Source organism: Agelaius tricolor, unplaced genomic scaffold (genome assembly GCF_023055355.1).
Source record: "Agelaius tricolor isolate 1412-34295 unplaced genomic scaffold, bAgeTri1.0.p SCAF_1, whole genome shotgun sequence".
Lineage (NCBI taxonomy): Eukaryota > Metazoa > Chordata > Aves > Passeriformes > Icteridae > Agelaius > Agelaius tricolor.
In genome coordinates this window covers 84,184,008-84,204,761 of record NW_027269261.1, presented here as the reverse complement: position 1 = coordinate 84,204,761, position 20,754 = coordinate 84,184,008, and the positions used below count along the sequence as shown (strand labels likewise).

Sequence of the window (20,754 nt, the reverse complement as noted above, 5' to 3'; positions counted from 1 at the left end):
TACTGTTTCCCATAACTTGAATGAAATGTGGATCACAGGGACCACAGTAGTCTAATTACTGAACCCTGACTAATTCAAGTCTCGAAATCCCATCTACTTTAAAAAGGAGACAACATAAGGGATTTTTTAAAAAGGCTCCAAGGCTAACATTATTCATATGGTAGAGGCATTCAGTGCAGAGGGATAAAAGGTGCACAGATTGTTATGGCATAGACTTGCAAGTGGATCCTTCAGTGCTCTAAACAAGGCACAGACTTTGGATTTCTGTCTTAGAGCTGTGACGAGGTTCAGAGAGCATGTTTCAAGGATGCTCTTGAAGACAAAACATGTTCACATGTACTAAATCTATCACTGAATATTTAATGTGTAGCTAAATCTAGCACTGGATGCTCCTCCTACTCAGCAGTGTAGCCCAGTAGGAGGATGGCTCAAGGCTACCTTCGATGTCGCCACAACTGGCCATGGCAGGGGACATACAAAGAAATTCAGTCACAACCCTGAAAGGATTAGATACATTTCCAAACTTGTGACCCCTTTACATGGTTAATTTTTCAACTTCATTTTGTTATAACCTGTTATTCACAGCTTTGATGGACAGATACAAAGATGGTTGTTCTTTTGCTTTTATATGTTCAGAAAAAGAAAGGGCTGTTGCAGTACATGCAGTAAATAGTGTGACCAGAAGGGCTAATTTTTGAACACTGAAACAAAATGCTATTGCCCACTAGAACTACTCTTCTTTCAGAATTATTAACTAAATAAATCTCCACATAGTAAATATTTGGAAAACTGCCACACTCTGTTTTATACATTAATTTTGCGTATGAAGAAAATATGGCTGGTTTCCAATGGCAGTGAAATCAATAGCATATTATACAGCAGTGTAGACACAGAAGCTGCAGTTTGCACTCTTGCTGTTCCTACAAAAGCAGCACCCAAGGGAGAATCCACCCACAGAAAAGGACAACTGTGCCTGCAGTTGCACATCCTCTCTGGGGATTTCAGCAGGGAGAGGAGGCTCCTGACTGCACAGGTTAGGGATTCTGCCTAGAAAATATTCAGTCAGTGCAACTCAATGAAGGATCAAAAGCTGCAATAGTGCATTGATATTAATAAGAAGTGTAGGTAAATGATTCATAGGTTCTCAGGAACAATTGTGATTTTCTGTTCTGGATATTTTTATAATAAATGCTATAGAATTTCTCTCAGAAATTCTCACATAGAGCCTGAACATTCTTTTTGCTGTACATTTACAGGGTCCTCTAATGGGAAAAAAAACCCCAAACCCACTAGCTTTAGCTTACACTTCTTTTATAACAGCCTGAGATGCAGAACAGGGTTGTAGAGAAAACTTGTCATTCCTCAGATTATTATTTCAGGTTAGGTCTGAGACATAAAGAAGCATTAAAAAGACTTTCATAAGAGAGCTACTGACTTTATTCAGTATTAATTAAGCTGCTGCTGCTAAGATAGACACGACGCATACAGTTAGCATGATGCAATCCAGAAAAGCTTACAGTTTTACCTGAGTAAAAAAAGGTGGAAAAGAAATAGAGTCACAGAAAATTGAGGTGATTTGAAAAAGGTGACATGTAACATGACAGGTTACTGTCTCAGGTACAAATAGATCAGTCAACTGCACTCAACAACCAGCAGAGTTCCTGCCTTCTTCTTCTGTTTCAGAAGCAGCAGCTTGCTGTCAGATGAGATCATGGACTCTTCTTCAAGCACTAATATTTTCCTTTTTTTAAAACTTTCAGAGACCATAAGCTAGGTTTTCTTTTAAATCTACAGTAAAAAAACCATTTACAAGGTCATTTCCCACAGGATGAATTCACAATAAGCAAGATTTTTCTTTAACTGAAATAACAGTTTAGAGATTGCAGTACACTTAAACAATTATTACCTTTCATTTTCCTTCACATAGAAGAATTTCACCATAACTAGGTTTGACCATGCATATATAATAACCATTTAAATTAACATGCAGCTATACAGGAAAACTATTGTGACCAATCAAGGTTCTGTTGCAATTTTTTCCCTCTAGAATTATACACAAAAAAGAATCACATTAATTTCAGTAATTAGTTTTGAAAATAAATGTTACTCAGTACCCATTTCAGCAGAAAAGGGTCTCCTTTTTCACTCAGATTATTTTTAATGTCTCTAAATAATAATAGAAGGAACCTCTATTTTATACATTCAGCTGTTGGCTGCAAACTACTAATCCTATGAAAAGGGAAAGGAACAGCATAATGCAGCTCTGCCAGTCCCTTAATGTTCATTACTGCTGGTTTTTCTCCACTGGGACCAAAACAGATTGAATTGAAATTGCAGAGGCAGTTAACTAAAGATTATCCAGTATGAACTTTATTCAGTGTTTATATGTTTTGCTGTGAGCCTTGCTGTTTAACAGCATAAAGGCATCTCCTACATTCTTTTCTCAGTGATATCTGAATTCTTCCTGGAATATCTCCTGATGACTAGAAGCAGGACACACTCAAACACATACAGGGCTGTGGCTGTCAAGTTCAGATATTTGTATTATGAGATGAGCTGCCTGCTTACATTACCAGCTGAACGGAAAAAGAAGCCACACTAATAGCAAAAGACATAATAACAAATGCTAAATTGAAAACACAAGACAGAGAAATTACTGATTTCAAAAATCAGTAAAAAAAATTACTTGTTTTCTTCAAACATAACCTACCTTGATTTGCTAAAACCTAGGCAATGAAGAAATAATGGTAGAATTTCTTTACCAAACAAAATTAAACCATTTCCTAATGTAAATGATTTGTTGTTATCAATCTCTACTGACATGAGCTCTCAGCAGTAAGAAGGTTTTACTTGGTGTAACAAGTGAGGTAATGTTAATATATAAAGTTAATTAATTTCACTCCAAATTTGCTTTGTTACTGTTAACCCCAATTTAATGACTGTTCTATCTTTGCAGACTGATCTCTGCATTATTAGAAAAATGAAGAAGAAATTACATCATATATGCAGCATTCACTGTCTTCTGCCAAAGAGTTCTGAAAAATGAAAAGCAAGCAGATAGAATACAAATTAGGGTTAGCTCAGGTGTCTGTACAAAACATTTTTTTTCTTAGTCAGATTTTTGAACCTCATTATGTGACCTCAGTGTCTCAACTGCGTGGGGTTCAAATCAATAAAGGACTGGGCAATCTTTCATTTAGCCAAGTCTATGTGCAGCCTTTGCTTTTTATAAAGATGGTCAGAATTCAGTAATTGTAAGACAACTGTTGCAGCAAAATAATGCAGCAGAAGACTTGTGGGGGACTGGTAGAAAGCAGAATGAATATTTACGTCTGTCCTTTTTAGTTAGGAAGCTGGATTAGAATTCAGCATTGAACCAAAGCTTTTACAGAGTGCTGCTGCAGACACTGAAACTCCTCATGATGTTTTGATGCATACAGGTAAACCTGCTGTTTCAGTTCTTCTTCAGTAGAACAGAATTTGACCAGCTGTTCATGTCTTCACTCTGATACATTTTATGATGAATTTTCATTGTAAAGCCAGACTGATTTAGATGTAGATGTATTACATCAATAGCTTGTGATAGAGTAAGTATTTCGGGGTTTATTTGTCTCTGCTTAAAAAAGATTCATCTTTTTCCTTCAGTCTAAAGAAAAACAATCTATACATATTTAGAATATGTCACTCCAGTAGATGAGGCCTGAGCAATGAAAAACTGAGAGAGAGAAGGTAAATATTTAGACAAGACTCAATTCAGCATCCACAGCTGTTCTCCTCACCTCAGAAAATACCCTTGTTTTGTATGCAGGTAACCACCAACGATACATTATCTGCAGGGATGGATTGCCTGCCCTTCTACCGCTCATCTCCCGCATGCGGCACTGGTGATCATTCTGTTCTCTTTGGAAATATATCTGTGCTAAATACAAGACAACAGATCAATGGCTTAACTTCTTTCCTTGATGCCTCTACAGTCTATGGCAGTACCCCTGCTGTTGAAAACAAACTGAGGAATTTAACAAGCAAAGAAGGACTTCTTAGAGTAAACTTAAAGTATTATGATAACCATCGGGAATACCTGCCTTTTACAGACCAGATCCCATCCCCTTGTGCACAGGACTCAAGTGCAAGTGGAGGTGAGAGGGTGGAATGTTTTCTGGCTGGAGACAGCCGCTCCAGCGAGGTGACATCCCTGGCTGCCATGCACACGCTGTGGCTGCGGGAGCACAACCGCCTGGCCCGAGCCCTCAAACGCATCAATGGCCACTGGAGCGCGGAGACCATCTACCAAGAGACACGCAAAATTGTTGGTGCTCTGCATCAGGTGGGCTGCTTGCTTGCTTATCTACACACTGCAGTAAATATCTCACAACAGAGCTCACAAAGCTTCAAACATGCTTCTGTGAGGGCTTTTTGAGATCACGTTACCTTTTCTTTCCCACCTATTTCGGTGTTTCAAATATGGCATGTTTAAAGTTGGTTTTGCTTTCCACTTTCTAAATGCAATGTCCCGGTGCTTAGTCTGTCTAGGCACCTTAGTGCTCTGATTTTCATGGCAGTTGATACATATTTATGCAGGCAACTCTAATGTCTGTTTTGTCTATAAAAGAGGCTTTTTCAGACGCTTTTTTTTTTTGCCTTTTTTTTGGTAAGGGAAATTATTTAAAAGTAATGTATGTCTCTGTATTTATATAATACACAAAATATTTACTTTCTCGCAGGTGTATCATAAATAATAAATCCTCCATGTAAAAATGCCAGTGAAGTTCTCAATGAAGTAGTAATGCACAAACATCAGGGGCTACTGTTGACAGGAGATAGCAGGGGAAATAAGAGTGGGAAAATACAGAAGAGTCCATAAGAATGTTTATATTAGACATGTTTTCTGACTCTTACAGTGTATTTTGTTTTCAGTACCAAAGGAGACTCTTTTGAAGATAAACTGGGGAAGGATGCAATAAAACTTCACTTTTCTGATAAAAAATTTTTCCTTTCTTCTGCCACAATTTTTAGACAGTGGAATAGAATACGAAGCATTTTTCCTTTAAAAAACCACCTAAATTTTCCAATGCATTGTTACTTGCACTCAAAGCCATATAGCTTCAGACAAGTAACACACTTTACTGTATTTAGTCAGGTCTTTTGAAATGTTTGGCTTTTTGTTTGCTTTAACCAAGTCAGCTCCTCTGCCATAAATATGCCATTTTCATTAAAAGAATGGCATTGACAAGTCAGAATAGTTGTTAATACTTGTTAGAAGAAAATTGCAAGTCCAAAAGTAGATCTCTGTGCATTTATACCCTTCTGGTTTGCATTCACAAACATAATGGCCTGAAAGAAACAGCTTTTTGCAAGGCACTGCACTGCATGGATCAGCACTGCTCATTATCTCTGCTGGTATCACAGACTAATGAGATTTGCCTGTGGCTCATTAGAAATGGGTTTGAGTTATCTCTAGCTGGTTTAGAAACATTCATTCAGGACAGATAATTGGAGTATCTCTATTAGTGTAGTATGATAACTGGCACACTAATGACAGCTCTGGTTGAACTTACCTTGAGATTTCCACGATCAAGTTTTGCTTCAGTTGCTAGACATTTCTAAAATTCTCTTTTTTCAGAAGGAATACTTTCAAGCATGAGTCCTGCCTGTGGGTGTGTAATTATAGAGAATTGAATAAAAAAGCCTTTTCTTCTTTCTAGAATAAAGAAGATTAAAAAAAATCTATTTAGACCATACTTTTCTTCCTGGATGTTTTTCTGGCACCTTAAATATGTCTAGTGACAAGTATTTGATAATAGAACCTTGACAAAGTTAGCAAACATAACAATTGTCTGTTGATATCCTGGACAAAAAAAGTTTTTTTTGGCTGCATTATACAGTTTCACTGTTAGGGAGTAGTAACAGTCCTTTCTATTTCATGGGAATGACACATGCTTAACTTTATGAAGTTAATATACTGCAGTACACAGTGTTAAAGACACGTATTCTTATTTACCTCATATTTTGTGCAAAAAACCATTTTTTCATTGTCATTTAATATGTGAAGAAAAAATGTTCAATTATGCAATTGCTAGTCTTAACATTACTATCTCATACATATGAAGTTTGCACACACCTATGCTGCTCTTTCTGGAGACAGTTTCCTCTCATGTGCCATTTGGATTATGAAAGATGGATTATTTGGCACTAGTCAGATGGAGCAGGACTTCTGCAGATCAATCTGAATCCAATTCTCTTTGATTTATTACCAGATTTAGTACCAGAGAACCATCTCTGAATGAATGCAGTTGCTCCCACTTAATCCCAATTTTAGGTGACAATTGCCTTTAGTTTTCAGTGTACATGTAGGTGTTTATTTCGCTTCCCTCTGCATCTGCTTGTGTTCTCTGAGCATCTTGCATGGTCCAAGGCATGGATTGAAAGTGGTTGAAAGTCTCTCTTCTGAGACTTACATAAATTAACTGCTTGGATGTGAAATTAGATGATTAGATAGCTCCTCTCAGAACTTGAAATTATAAAGAATAAATAGATAAACAATATGTCTTATAACATAGTATGTACTGAATAATGTCAGACCTCATGTTTATAAAGTGTATAGTTTAGACTATTAACAAAACTATAATAATGTGTTCATTTTTTTATTAAAAATTGAACTCTTGTAAAATCACCTTTTACCCAAAAGTTTAGGACTTCAACATCATCTTCATCATCTGTAAATCCTTTAGTATTTTCAATGAGAACTGCAAACTAACCATGCACAGCACTTTAATGAATTAAACATGGTTGCTATATTTGATAGTTCTCTATTTTTTCTGCAATCTTTTCCAAGTGCTGAAGCTTCATTTATTTGGCGCTACACTATCTCAGTGAGATATTATTCCTCTGCAGTTATAGCTGGCCAATGGCAATGACAAGACACACTTTTGGCCTTACTCATCCTTATGGTGGTTCACATATTTTTATATTCACCCTTCCAACCTTTTTTTTTGTTTTCCTGTTCCAACCATTGTGCCTCACTCACACCTACTTTGGGGTATACTTGTAGAGGCTTTTGAAAGGAAAGTCTCCTGAACCCTATGAAAAGTGATAAGAATTTCTGGATCTTTTGCATCTAATTGACAATAATGTTTAGCTGTAATTCTGCCTTCTGAATGAGAAGAGTGTTGCCTTTAAAGTAACATCCTGTCTGACTTGCAGTATCCTATTGTTTAGAGGTCAGGATTCAATTACTTTTTCTGTAAACAGTGCACATGGGATTCATCATAGATGCAAAATCTATACAAAGCCTTTTCTGACTCTCAGATGCTGTTTCTATCTGGATACTTAGCAAATTATTGGCAGAATTGCTAAGAAATTAGTGTTTTATTTTCTCTGGTATGACTAAATGAATAGCATTTAAATGATCTTAATTTCTCAGTTAATATATGGTTATATAGAATAAAAAGGTCATATTAAAACACCAAGCATATGGGCCTCTGTTTAAAACACAGTGTTCATTTGTCATAATTTTCCACTAAATTAAACTGTTGGAACAATAACTGTCATGAGATAGTAGAAATATTGATGTTACTGATTAAAATTGTTTCCTTCATGAGGCTTCTGCAGAGTTTGGATGTGATGCTATGAGGTGATGAATGTAGCCTAAGAGGAATTTGGATTACCACTAATCTCATAAATGTGACAGAGTTGAGACCATGCAGTAACTTGCAGGTTCAGACTTAGGATATCCACATACATTCCTTATGCTCCTGCAAACACACAAAAGTTAACATTTTTTTAACAAATAGACTCAAAGTAAGTCAGAAATGATGGAGCCATTCATTATGCTAGCTTTCTTTCCCGTAGAGTCACTTGCTGTCTGATTTTATTGACATATTTTGTAACAAGCACATTCCTTTGTTTCCACAAGAGAATCTCATTTAAAGAAAGAATACTCTACTGAAAGAAAGTACTGTGCTTATTTATGAAAGCAAATAAACATTTTATGTCATTATCTGAGAGAAGGAACTGCATGCAAAAGAATTTTAACAAAAATAATTTTGATGCTTGTCAGCTGTTAACATCTTCTTTCAAATTTATATATGTGTCAGTTCTAGGAACTTGTAGTGAGCCTTTCCTTGACTTCACACAGACAAATTTGTCCATATCCAGAGACTACACAAATGCTAGATGCCATTTCAGATGGGGTTCTTTGGCAGATTCCAGTAGCAGTATTGTATTCTTCTGTATTAGTAACAACTTTAGCCTGTATGGTCTAAAACTCACCTCTACTTGATGGAGCCTCATTTAGCCTTTGGAGGTTTCTATCAAACAGATGCCTCTCCTAGTGGAGGGTAGGCAGGCATAAGACCTCTTTTTACCCTTAGCCTTTTAATTTTTGTGTCTTGAAATGGCAACCCCTCTTTCTCTATCAAGGAAATTAGAAATGAAGGCATTGCCTCTGGAGCAAATGTAAAATCTGAGTTGCCCTTTCCTTCAGGGAGTCCGGCCTTTCTGAGCAGCTTAGCTAGGGATTTCATTTAAAATGAGCCAAAAAATTAGTCATGCCAGGATTTTTGTATCCATGACTAACCTACTCCTCCATAAGGTCTTTGATTGTAAAAACTATATCTAAAATTAGAACTGCTGTCTTGCAAAACCTTTATGAATAAAGCAAAATATTAGCTTTTCAAATGACAGTGTCAGTATTAGTTTCTTGCAATAATTTCATTTGTTTCATATGCTGCATTAAAGGAGATGTAAAAGGGATTCTAACATACTGTCTTTTATATATTTTGTTCACTGAACAACCTAACCTGAAAACCTAAACCTCTACTCTCTGAGAAAAGTGATCAAATTGTGGAAAGGTTTGCTTGTTTGTGCTCTTTGCCTAAAATAAAAACACAAGTTTTTTATAAGGTAGTTTTTATGCCAGCTAGCTTTTCAATATGCGCTATATCAAGTTCAAAGTACATTTGTCTGTATATTTATTGCATATTATATTGAATCTATGAGGTATTTTATTGAGTTCATTATGCTTCATATTTATCTCATATTGCTTTATTGAGTTCAGCATAATCTTTAACCTATAATGCATTTTCATTTTATTTGGTACATTAGAATATTTTCCCCTCTTTCCTTTTGTCATGATTACTCCTATGCTTTTCCATGCCACTATAATACTATTACATTATAAAAGCATTTGACAGAAGGTGTTTATCAGTCTTTTCATTTTTGAAGTGTATTTTTTAGAAGTCTATAAATTGGTTTAAGTTTAGTATAAAATGTCTACAAGGAGATTTTGGGCACCAGTATTTTAAAGCCTCATCATTTCAAATAAAAAAAACATAAAAAGGATTTTTGTCACAAACATATGCCTGAAAATAGCATCTGTTCACATTAGAAAGCATTCTTGAAAGATATTCTAGTTCTTCTTGCTTTCATTGCCATTTTTAAGGCCATTATAACTTACATTTTTAATCTCAATGCACCTCCTATGAGCTGGATTACCTCTGTGGTTTGTAAATGAGCAGCCCTGGTAATCTTTGCTCAGGAGGCTTTAGTCTAGCATGTATGGTAAGACCTAACAGGGCCTGACTGTTGCACTGCACTGAGCTGCACCACCAATTCTCTCTGGTCATATTTGTCCCCTTGCTGCAAAAATAAGACTGATATTGTTTTCCAGGTAATACTGCTCTTACTTATGCCAAATGCTTGGGCACAGATGAACAAAGACAAAAAGCATTTAGCACCTGGGATTCATTACTATTCATCTATAGAAAAGCTGAAATATATTTCTTTTTCTTTTCTTTCAGATTATTACTTTAAGAGATTACATTCCCAAAATCATTGGTCCAGATGCTTTTAATCTGTATATTGGCCTTTATACAGGTTATGATCCCACAATGAATCCTACAGTTTCTAATGTATTTTCAACAGCTGCTTTTCGTTTTGGTCATGCAACAATCCAACCAATAGTAAGGCGATTGAATGCACAGTATTTAGATGATCCTGAACTCCCAAATCTTCATTTGCATCAAGTTTTCTTTAGTCCCTGGAGACTCATTAAAGAAGGTATGGTCTTATTTAAACTGCTTCTGTTGTTCTTTGGTCTTTTTCTCACCAGAATACTGTAACTTTTTTCAAAGTTACTTATCCTGAATTAGGAATTGGAGCATTTATTTAATGAAATTATTTTTTAAAGTTGTTGACTGGATTCCAAAGCACTAAAAAGAACTTGAATTATTATTCTCAATTAAATAGTTGACAAAATTGGAAGAACATTACTGTCCAGATCAAGCCAGTTTGGTATATTAGCAATAGGAAGATGAGTGATGATGAAGACATTTCTGGAATTTTTTGTGTATGAATTTATTAACAGGTTACAAGTTCTTTTATACCTGAAGAAGACGAAGCTCCTCCTTCATACCACTATTACTTTTTTTTTTAAACTAAAGGAGATTTTTGCATGCATCTGAATGTAAAAACCTATGTGGACAAAGTTTTAAAAACATGGAAACACATATGTATTCACATTTGTTATGAAAGTTATAACGGTCTACATATATGCTATAATAGCATCATTTTTTTATTTTTAAAGGAGGCTTGGATCCTTTAATAAGGGGTCTTCTAGCACATCCAGCAAAACTACAGGTACAAGATCAACTGCTGAATGAGGAGTTAACAGAAAAACTGTTTGTGCTGTCCAATAATGGATCACTTGATTTATCGTCATTGAATTTACAACGTGGCCGTGATCATGGACTCCCAGGTCTATTGATTTTTCTTGAGTTTTTCTTCCAACTGGTAACTGCTTATATTTGGGATGTAACCATAAACTTTTAAATAGTAGCTTTAGTAATCAGAAAAGTCACTTAAGTCTCTTTTAAAATATACATTGCTAATATTCTTGACTTTGATGGAAAGTATTTGACAGTTTTGAGATTAAAACCAGATTAAAACCAGCTGGAACCAGTTCTGAGAAGTGGGGCTTTCTGCCTGAAGCAGCCACTCCCCATCAGCAGGCTGTCCCCAGCCTGTGGGATAGGTCAATTCAGGCACAACCTCACCAGCTCCACCAACCACAGAAGGTGTTGACAGATGTCTTCAGGAGTGCTATAGATGGCTTAGTTAGGTACACTCTGCATTTTGAGAAATATTACATGTTTTTCACTGTTTTTTGCATTAGATTTTTTACTCCAGTCAGCCCAGGGTAAGATTGAACTAACAGTCAAGGAGTTAATAGCCCGTCAGGCCATGGATAAACCTGCTTAGAGAAAGACTGCTGGAGCTTAGTTCAGATCCTGCCATAATTTCTCTCATCAATTTAATCAGTAATAGTAGACCTTTTTTATACTTAACTGTCTATTACTATGATCAAGATTGTCAAAATCCAGTCATTATAAATTTTTAAATTTCATATATCATGTCTAATAGACAAATCTAATCTTCCTTCAAACATCATATTTGCAGGTTATAATGAATGGCGAGAATTCTGTGGCTTGCCAAAACTGGAAACTCACACTGACCTGAATACAGTAATAACCAATCCCAATGTCACTGAAAAAATCATGGAATTCTACCATAATCCTAACAATATCGATGTTTGGCTTGGCGGCCTCATGGAAGACTTTCTTCCAGGTGCTAGAACTGGTCCCCTGTTTGCATGTATAATTGGAAAGCAAATGAAAGCACTAAGGGATGGTGACCGGTGAGTTTATTACGAGTCAAATTGTGTAGCAATGGAGATTTTACAGCCACTTAAATATACTTCAAACAAATCATTCTCTACCCCTTGCACATTTTTGTCTTAGCTCCCTCAGTTTTGTCAGGTGAGCTTTTGATTATTCTTCTTTGGTACATAGTCTCAATTCCAGATGACATGGAATTTGTTTTTATGGTACTGAGGTGACCAGCTGTGCACTCCTGCTGAAAATGCAAGGTGCCACCAGAAGTTAATTGTGGCAGGGGCCAGTAACTCCTGCAGGGATGGATGTAGTACAGTGCAGGCTTTATTCCCCCTGAGGGCTGCACTGGACTCAGGAGCTGGAAGAACCTCAATATTTTTTGTTGGCAACTGCAGCAAAGTCAGAAGAGATAGGAAAAAGCTGTAATTCAGTCCTCATAGAGGGGATAATAAAAACACCACATACTTGGCCTTGTGTGAATTGGGACTGCAGAGTGTTCCCAGAGTTACCTCATTGGACACAACACAGGATGTCAGTTCAACCAATCCTGCACAAGTGCCACCAGGATCTTGTGCCAGTACAACCCTTCATACCAGAAAAGCAGGAGGAATGCAGCTTTAGGTCACAACGGGGCACAAGAAGCTGTTTATATCTTGCTTCTGCTCATGAAGCAATTATAAAACCAAACATTTTTTATTTCTGTCATGTACTTGTGGCAGTAATTTTGGATCTCATGAGACAACTAATTTAAAACTGCTCACACCATGCTAGCAGGGGTGTTTAAGTACTTCTGGTCCTTACAATGACCTTTAAGCTCCTCTTATAAGTCACTGTTACGGAAAATAACCATTATGGAAATAATCATCCAAGGCAGAATTTAAATCTGAACTTTAAAAAATGTTAATTAATTAGCTCACAAGAAAAAGCAATGCTAATCATAAAGGTAACATTTTATTTGCAGAAACTGTATAGACAACAATCATTCTACTCATCTGTGTTAAAAACATGGTTGAAAGTCCTCTGAATTGTACAGGCATACTTTTCCCTATCTGAGGAAGGAGTATCTATGGAAGTCTTTTCAGCCTCCATTCTATTATTCAGTACTTTACACAGTTACTTAACATTCAGTGTCTTATAATGCTACCTGCATTAAATAAACATAAGCCTAATTTATTACTTTAACTCCAAATTGAGAAAAAGAGAGCTCTAATAATGAAAGAATTCCCCAGGTTTCTGCCACAAAGTTTGCAGCAGATAACGTAAATATGAAATGGTATTCCATCATGAAAAACAAAGAAACCACCTAAGAAAATTTAGAAGTATGTAACAACATGTTATAGTTGTCACATAATAAGAATATAAAAGTGTCTGGTCTAGGTAGAGTGTTGGATGTTACCTATAACTGCACCAGGGACACTACACACACTTGATACCCCAATTGGCAGGTCTGTATGCAGGGATTTAAAAATAATTCTTCTAATGTACTCTTTAAGTTCAGAAATCAGGACTACCTGGAATTTTCATCTGACTGAACTCTGAATTCTGATAGCCCTAAATAATTTTTCAGTAATCTCACAAAAAATAAAAGGTTTTCTTCTTTCTATCTACTAAACTCAGGCACTGTCTTAACCACATCACCTGAAATAACTTGTTTCTGATCCATCAGCCTTCTTCCACCTTTTCCTCCTCTGAATATTTTTGCAATCTCAGTATTTGAAATATTTGGGCAAAACTTCTGAAGTTTTGACATACTTTGCGTAGGGATTTGGTCACCTGATGCAGAAAGAATGGAATAAACCAAAATGTTTGTTAAAGTAAACACCTATCTGTTGGGTATATTAAAAAATCATTTTTCATTTAGGCCTGTAGATAAAACTGAATTTTGTGATGAAAGTAGAATAGGTTTCAATGTACATGAAAGGGGATGTGACAGATGTAGAGCTGAGTGGAGAAATGTCTTTGATAGCTTTGGTTATAGGAAGGGGCCTTGGAATCATGAGAGAGGTTTCAGGATGCTCTGAGTAGTTTAGGAACAGTTTGCAGCTGAGGTATAGGGGGAATTTCTTTCTTTTTTCCCCTTTAGCCCCTTCATCTCTCCTGCATTTCTTGCCACAGTGCTGCTAAGGTATGGAACATTTGTTCCACCCCTGGTTCTGGTTGCCTCCTCCTTCAATGTAGGCAAAGTGGGATGGGTTTTTTAACAAATTAGGCTTCTGAATGTAACTATTGGCCTACAAATAAAGCCTGTTTTCCAAAATTTCACATGCACTTACCTTATCCAGCAGGTATGCTTCTGTTGGCAGCAGGATCCAATTTGCCTTGAAAAGCCACCCTAGGGCACACAGGTAGTCCTCATCCTCCCCACAACATAAACACAACTATCAGAATTTCCACTTGTATGGTACCTTTACAGGCATAAAAATCTTCAGATCTTCACAAAAATCTTCAAAGTTCATAAAAATCTTCAAATACTGCACATGTGCCAGGTTTGCTTAGAGTCCACAGTCAATATTGCTGTTCTGTTTTATTCAGGAAAATATAAACACAAAATCACAGACTTTCTAGAAGCCTCAGCCGTGAGCTCCCTGTATTATGGATCATAAGTTCTCTGTTATACCTGAGCTCAGTTTCTACAGTGTGATCACTCCCATACTCTACTGCTGACTATGCTCATCCATGTTACCACCAATCCTGCCTAGCATTTGGGAAAATCCTAACTGGCTTGGCCTGAGTACCACAGGGAACTAAGCAGTGTAGGAGTGCTTATCACCATTTAATTTACTAATAGAGATGTTAAATCAAGCTCCCCAGAAGTATTTTTTCCATTTATGACTCTTCTTTATATACAAATGTTTGTCTTTCCTTTTCTCCTCATTGTTTTCTTTCCTTTAACCTTTGAATGTATATGTGTATGCATACATATATATTTTATATAATGTCACCATTTAGTAGATATACTTTTGTAGCACCAACTGGCTCCTCCGTTCTGATGCCACACTCCTGACAAAAATAAACAGGTCTTGTCTGTTCCAGACAGTCGTCTTAGCTTACTTTTTCTATGATCAAAACCATAACTACTATCTTATGTTTTTCTACTATAATTAATCTGCACATCTACAGGTTTCTTAGCAAATTAAATGGTCCTAGTTAACCAGAGAAGCATTCAACAATGCCTGTTTTCCTAGCAACCATTCAGTAAGAGCAAGCAGAATTCAAAAGCTTTGGTATGGGGAAATCTATTATGGTTATTCCTCCCAGCCTTCTGTAATTTATGCTTTAACAATTTATGAGTGAACAGCACATATTAGTGTGCATAGGAGTAAGGATACAGTCCAATCAAGTCTGTGTCAAGTTTTTGTCTCAGGATTGTAACTTTTTTTGTGGACCAGTTTAATCAATGAAAAGCGATTCTGTTGGCTTTAACACAAGACCCGAGTTGACCAGCAGATCAGACTCACACTGGCCTTTTTATGACTGGTTCTGTATGGTCATGGCATTTACTCTTATTATTGTTATATTCACCTATTTTTACTGTAATTCTTATTTTTGGTCTTTTATATAATGTACTGTGTAAGTAAGAATAGCCAGCCCTTTCAATTTGATATTTTCAGAAAAAGTTTATATTATTCTTTCCAGATTTTGGTGGGAAAATGATGAAGTTTTCACAGAAGCTCAAAAGCAGGAACTCAAAAAACATTCACTGTCCCGCGTGATTTGTGACAACACAGGAATTTCTGAAGTGCCAGCAGATGCCTTTCAGCTTGGAAAGTTTCCACAGGATTTTAAGCATTGTAACAATATACCTGGGATGAATTTAGAAGCTTGGCAAGAATTTTATCAGGAAGGTAATCTGTAGTTACCAATAATTTTGGAGGGGAAGGGAGGGGCGGAGAGAGAAGGGGAGGGGAGGGACAGTAAAGAGCAGTTGAAGTACTGACCTTGGTTCTGATAGATCTTAAATTACTGGTCTGGGTGAGACCTTTAGTATTTCTATCACTTAGAAGTGGGATTATAGAATCATAGAACATTTTGGCTTGGAAGGGATCTTTATAAGACATCTAGTTCAACTCACCTGCAATGACCAAGGACATATTCAACTATATCAAATTTCTTAGACCCCTGTGCAATCTGAATTCAAATGTTTCCAGGGAAGGGGCATTCACCTCTCAGGACAACTTGTGCCAGTGTTTAAGTACTCTTGTGTGGTAATCACATATTCTCTGAACAGAGACAGACACAATTATCTCCCAAGATTTTCCTGGGAAGCTGTGAGAAAGCTCAAAGAAAACAATTCATTTCTCTACTTGCTGCACCTGTTGTTGTGCACATGTGGAATGTGTCATGGAGATTGTTTACCAAAGAGTGATTTCTTAATTGGACTCTGGTGATGGTGTTTTGATTGATTGACCAATTAGGTCAAAGCTGTATCAGACTGTCTGGCAAGGGCGATGGGTTTTTCATATAGTAGAATATAGTACAGGATAGTGTAGTGTAGTAGCAGCAATAATAAAGTGATTGATCAGCCTTCTGCAATCATGGAGTCAATGCTCATTATTCCCTGTTCAGGGGATTGTTGCTACAATGCTCTTGCAAAAAACTTGTCCCTTATATTTAATCTAAATCATCCCTCTTTTAGTTTAAAAACATTACCACTTCTCCTCTTGCAAGAGGTTCTGGTTAAAAGTTTGTGCTAATCATTCTGAAAAGACTTAGCTAAATTAGCAGACTGCAAAAAGGTCTCCCTGGAGCCCTTTTCTTCTACAGGCTGCAACAACAACAACCCCAGCTCTCTCAACCTCTCTCTTCAAAGGAAAGGTGCTCCAGCCCTCCAGCTCCAGCCCTCTGATTATCTGTGTTGCCCTACTCTGGACTTGATCCAACAGGTCCATGTCCTTCTTATGTTGTAATGCTAGATTTGTGAGGATCACAAGTCAAACCTGTGGTATCCCATATAAATTCTTTTCCATAAATGAATAATGAAAGCTTTGATCACCTTAAAACATGTGAAAATTTTCACTGAAGTTAATGTTTATAACAGTAATGATGAATACCATCCATTTGTAAGTATAAGGGGATGTTGTAGTTTGACATGGGATATCAAATGCTTAATGTTTTAAAAGCCTGTAATACAGACTTTCTATTTGTAGATGAACTATGTGGAACACCAAAGAGTGTGGAAAATGGTGATTTTGTATACTGTTCAGAATCTGGAAAATCTACAGTGACTTATACATGTCACTATGGATTTCAGTTACAAGGAGAAGAACAATTAACCTGCACAAGCAAAGGATGGAACTTTGAGGCTCCAGTTTGTATAGGTATCTATTATTTATTTATTTATTTATTTATTTGAGTTTTCTAACATCTAAAGTCCGCCATAGCTCATCAGATGCGAATTCACTTCTATGCTTTCTGTAGTTAGCATCCTGGGGTTATAGGTGTAATAGCACAAAAATGTGACTCTCTCCAGAATCTCTATCTCAATTTCTACCCATCCTGATTCAGCAATCAAGTTGATGATCGGAAAATGGCACTAAAAATTGCCCAATTAAGCAAAAATCAAGTCTATTAACAGCCAGTGGGAGGGAGGGGGAGGAGAAAGTGAGGAAAAAGGCAGCAAATCAGAATTATACATTGCTTCCTCCTACATTGAACATAACAGCATGACAGATAGTTGCCATTTTTCTGGCATTGTTTCAATGGATGCTCTAGATAAAAGCTGAACTATGCACCACTAGGTCATGTGTCATCCTAATAATTTTAGGATGATAATAATTTTAGTAATAGTGAAAAAAAAACATTCTGTGAAGTGAAAAAGTGAAATTAAGGAAGCAATCACTTTAGGTCCAACCCCTCTCCCAAATAGCTGTGAAAAGATTTGCCAGAAGTTAATTACTTCTGCAGGTACAAAAGTAGAGCAGGTGAAAAAATCAGCAAAAGGACATATTTCTGGCACATTTTCACAGGAAAACTTTTCTGTTATTTTAATAATTCTTTAATCTTTTCTTTTTGCCTTTTACTGTTTAATAGAATAGGTTAGAAAGAGATTGTGGCAAATATTTCAAGACTTTCACTCTTCATGTTATGAAGAATGAATTCTCTCTGTTCCCATTTCAAATGTGTGCTTTTATAATGGGGCTGTGTGTACATATATATGTATATATGTATTGGGTGTATATATATATATTCATATTCCTCTGCTTTATAAGAACATGAGAGAAAACTAAACCTAAAAAGGCTGTATTTCAGAACATATTATGGATGCTGGTAAAATAATTTGAGTGCAAGTGCTGCTGCTCATCCACAATAAAGTCTGCTTATTGGTATTTCTGTGATAGCGGAATAGAAAGCTCTTCATTCTAATTGTATACCTGGTATGGAAAAAGTCAAATGAAATTTGCAGCTTTTTCCTTTATTCACATCCTATTTATCCACTGAATTCCTCCCACATAAATACTATATAAAGAAATAAAGCTCTTAAATGAATTATAATAAAACCTTTTCAATAGATTAATGCTCTGGCAGTGAATGGAATAAATAAGTTAAATGAGTGAATCATTCCTTGTCCTAGTTTCTTTTAATATGTTTAGTAATGTAAACAAAAGACTGTATATCTGCTATAGGAAAACAAGCTGCTGCATATATTAAAAAGCAATGCCTTTATTAAAGGAAAAACCATCAAAATCCACTTATGCAGATGCTACTTGAGTTTTACAGTAGAAAGCACTTTGTTCCACGCATGCCTGTGCAATATGTTCCCATTCTTTTAAATATTCAGCAAATTAGGGATAAATCAAGCAATATAATGAGGAGGATAGAGCTTAGCATTTCTGCAGATGGTTTCAAAATTATATGCTGCTCTGGAAAAGACAGAGTGGCTTGCTGGCAAAAGCATAGGATTCTGAGAGCTGTTAATTCCCCCTTACTAACTTGGGCTTTGACTGAAATCATTTCTATTGATTCAGGAAGTCATTTAGTGCTAGAATATGCCACCTTCCTTTATATTAAGTGATGTCATACTCCTGATAGATGACTATTTTTTGATTTAGTAAACTACTGCTCTCTGATTAGCAGGGTAGACTGGTCAGATCTGACATGCACTATTTAGTGATGAAGTGTTAGCTACTTAGCAGAGAGCATGGCTACGGATCTGCAGAAGTGGAAGAGGCACACTTGAATTACAGCGCAGGCAAAGGTGGAGGTTTTCTTTCCTGGATGATGATTAAGGCAGTGAACATTGACTCAAAATTTAGTTTTGAAGGGAGTAATACTCAGAAATCTTCATCCTGACCAACAGATTCTTTTCCTGCTTCAAAGAAGTGTTATGAAAGTTATTGTTTCTTAAGGGTTCTGAAGTTTTAGATTTTTCCTCCATGTTAGTCTTTTGACCATCTTAGTTGATAATTATCTGTGGGCACAGCTACTTTTTTGTACTAAAATTTGAGAGAATCAGGCTGATGCTATTTCCAATGATGGAAAGTGGTCTCAGTGACAATGGTAAACTAAGTCAGTAAAGACAGGTCAATTTCTAATACTGATTGAAAATAACTACTTAAATTGAAGTAGCAGATCAAACATTGTGATAGAGAAGGAAAGGAATAAAACCAAAAAGAGAAGACACTGAAGACTTGACTACTTGTCCACATATGGGTTTGCAATGCTTCACAGGACCATTGGTCAGAGACATTAAACAAGCTGTCAGATATACAGAACCAATTGGAAAGTACCTAAAATAACACTGGACACCTACTTTTAGTCAACTAAATTCAGTCATGCAAGTAAATATTACATAGAAAGAAGAAAGTTGCAAAAATATGAAAAGACCTCTTTCTTTCACTGAGTACTTTCTCTCCTGCACTGTTGTTTCCATTTCATTGCATAACCAGAAAGTGAGAGTGAAAGATCTTGAAAGGCCTCAAGAACAATATGTGTATACGCATTTTCCAGTGGATAATTGTTTATCTGCTCAACATTCTGCCAGGATATTGTCATTTTACAGAATTTATATAGCATCTTGAAACAACCATCCTTGCAGTGATATCACAAACTGTGGTTATAAATTTTGTAACCAAAGCTAACCTGAAAATTTGACTTCTCAAAATCATGCCTAGAAGTGTACAGAACTGTGTCTGCATTACTTTCATTATGTCTATAGAGCACAGGATGAAAACATTTATAGAGAAAGTCAAATCTTAGGACATAAACACATGCAAGAAGAGCTCTCAAGTTTAGGGTTTGCATTTTTGAAAATTCATCCAATTTCCATTTGTGGCTTTTGGAGGATTATGAAAGCAACATTTTTCTTCATAATCTCCAGCTTTAAAACAAACAAACAAAAAATCAAAACGAAGCAACAACAACCCTGTATTTTGTCCTTTAAACAGTAACAATACAGATTTTTATCATGTATCTCATTGAAAATGTACAATGCCTTTCATTTATGAATCCTTGTAAAAAGTGTTTATGAGAAATTAGTAATCCCTTTGTAATTTGTAATTGTTATTGATCAGTGTGTACTTATTTTGCAGACATCAATGAATGTGAAAATGAAATTAATCCACCATGCCATCCTTCTGCTATATGCATTAATACTAAAGGCAGCTACAGATGTCTCCACACTGATCCCTACAAGCTGGCAGAAGATGGAAGAACATGCATTGGTAATGGCTGTGAACCTACTGCCCAATAAAATGTTCTTTGTTCCACTTTACAATGCTGTAAAAATTCATCAGATTACATTTTATTGAAGAGCTGTTAACATATGTGAAAAATCTCTACACAACCATGGACATAAAGATACAGATTCTGTAAATGAAGGTGTTGAATAAATAATTCTGATACATAAATAAGCTTTTCATTTCCATTCCTATTGCATATGAACCACTAAGTATTTCCTGACAGTGCATATGAGGAGGGAATCAAATTTGTCTCAGTTTCTCCTAGTCAGTATCTAAATTAAGCATTTAAATATTAACTAAGTTCTACTTGACACATTTCAAAACTGTCAACTCTTTCAGAGCTAGCAGAAATGACGCATTTTCTTGGGGTTTTCTACTTTTCAGCATGAATGGAAGCTGTATGGTAG

At 36.1% G+C, this 20,754-nt stretch overlaps 1 protein-coding gene across 1 annotated transcript in view; it reads left to right on the top strand.

Moving 5' to 3' along the window:
• Positions 1 to 20,509, top strand: part of TPO (thyroid peroxidase) — a 44,857-nt gene extending 24,348 nt beyond the window's left edge. Inside the window, exons 8-14 of the mRNA XM_071447215.1 lie at positions 3,809 to 4,324; positions 9,798 to 10,056; positions 10,583 to 10,753; positions 11,455 to 11,692; positions 15,306 to 15,514; positions 16,817 to 16,987; positions 20,198 to 20,509. Of these exons, the coding sequence (XP_071303316.1) occupies positions 3,809 to 4,324; positions 9,798 to 10,056; positions 10,583 to 10,753; positions 11,455 to 11,692; positions 15,306 to 15,514; positions 16,817 to 16,987; positions 20,198 to 20,358 (1,725 nt within the window). The 3' untranslated portion in view covers positions 20,359 to 20,509. The remainder of the gene's footprint in view (positions 1 to 3,808; positions 4,325 to 9,797; positions 10,057 to 10,582; positions 10,754 to 11,454; positions 11,693 to 15,305; positions 15,515 to 16,816; positions 16,988 to 20,197) is intronic.
• The last annotated feature ends 245 nt before the right edge of the window (positions 20,510 to 20,754 follow it).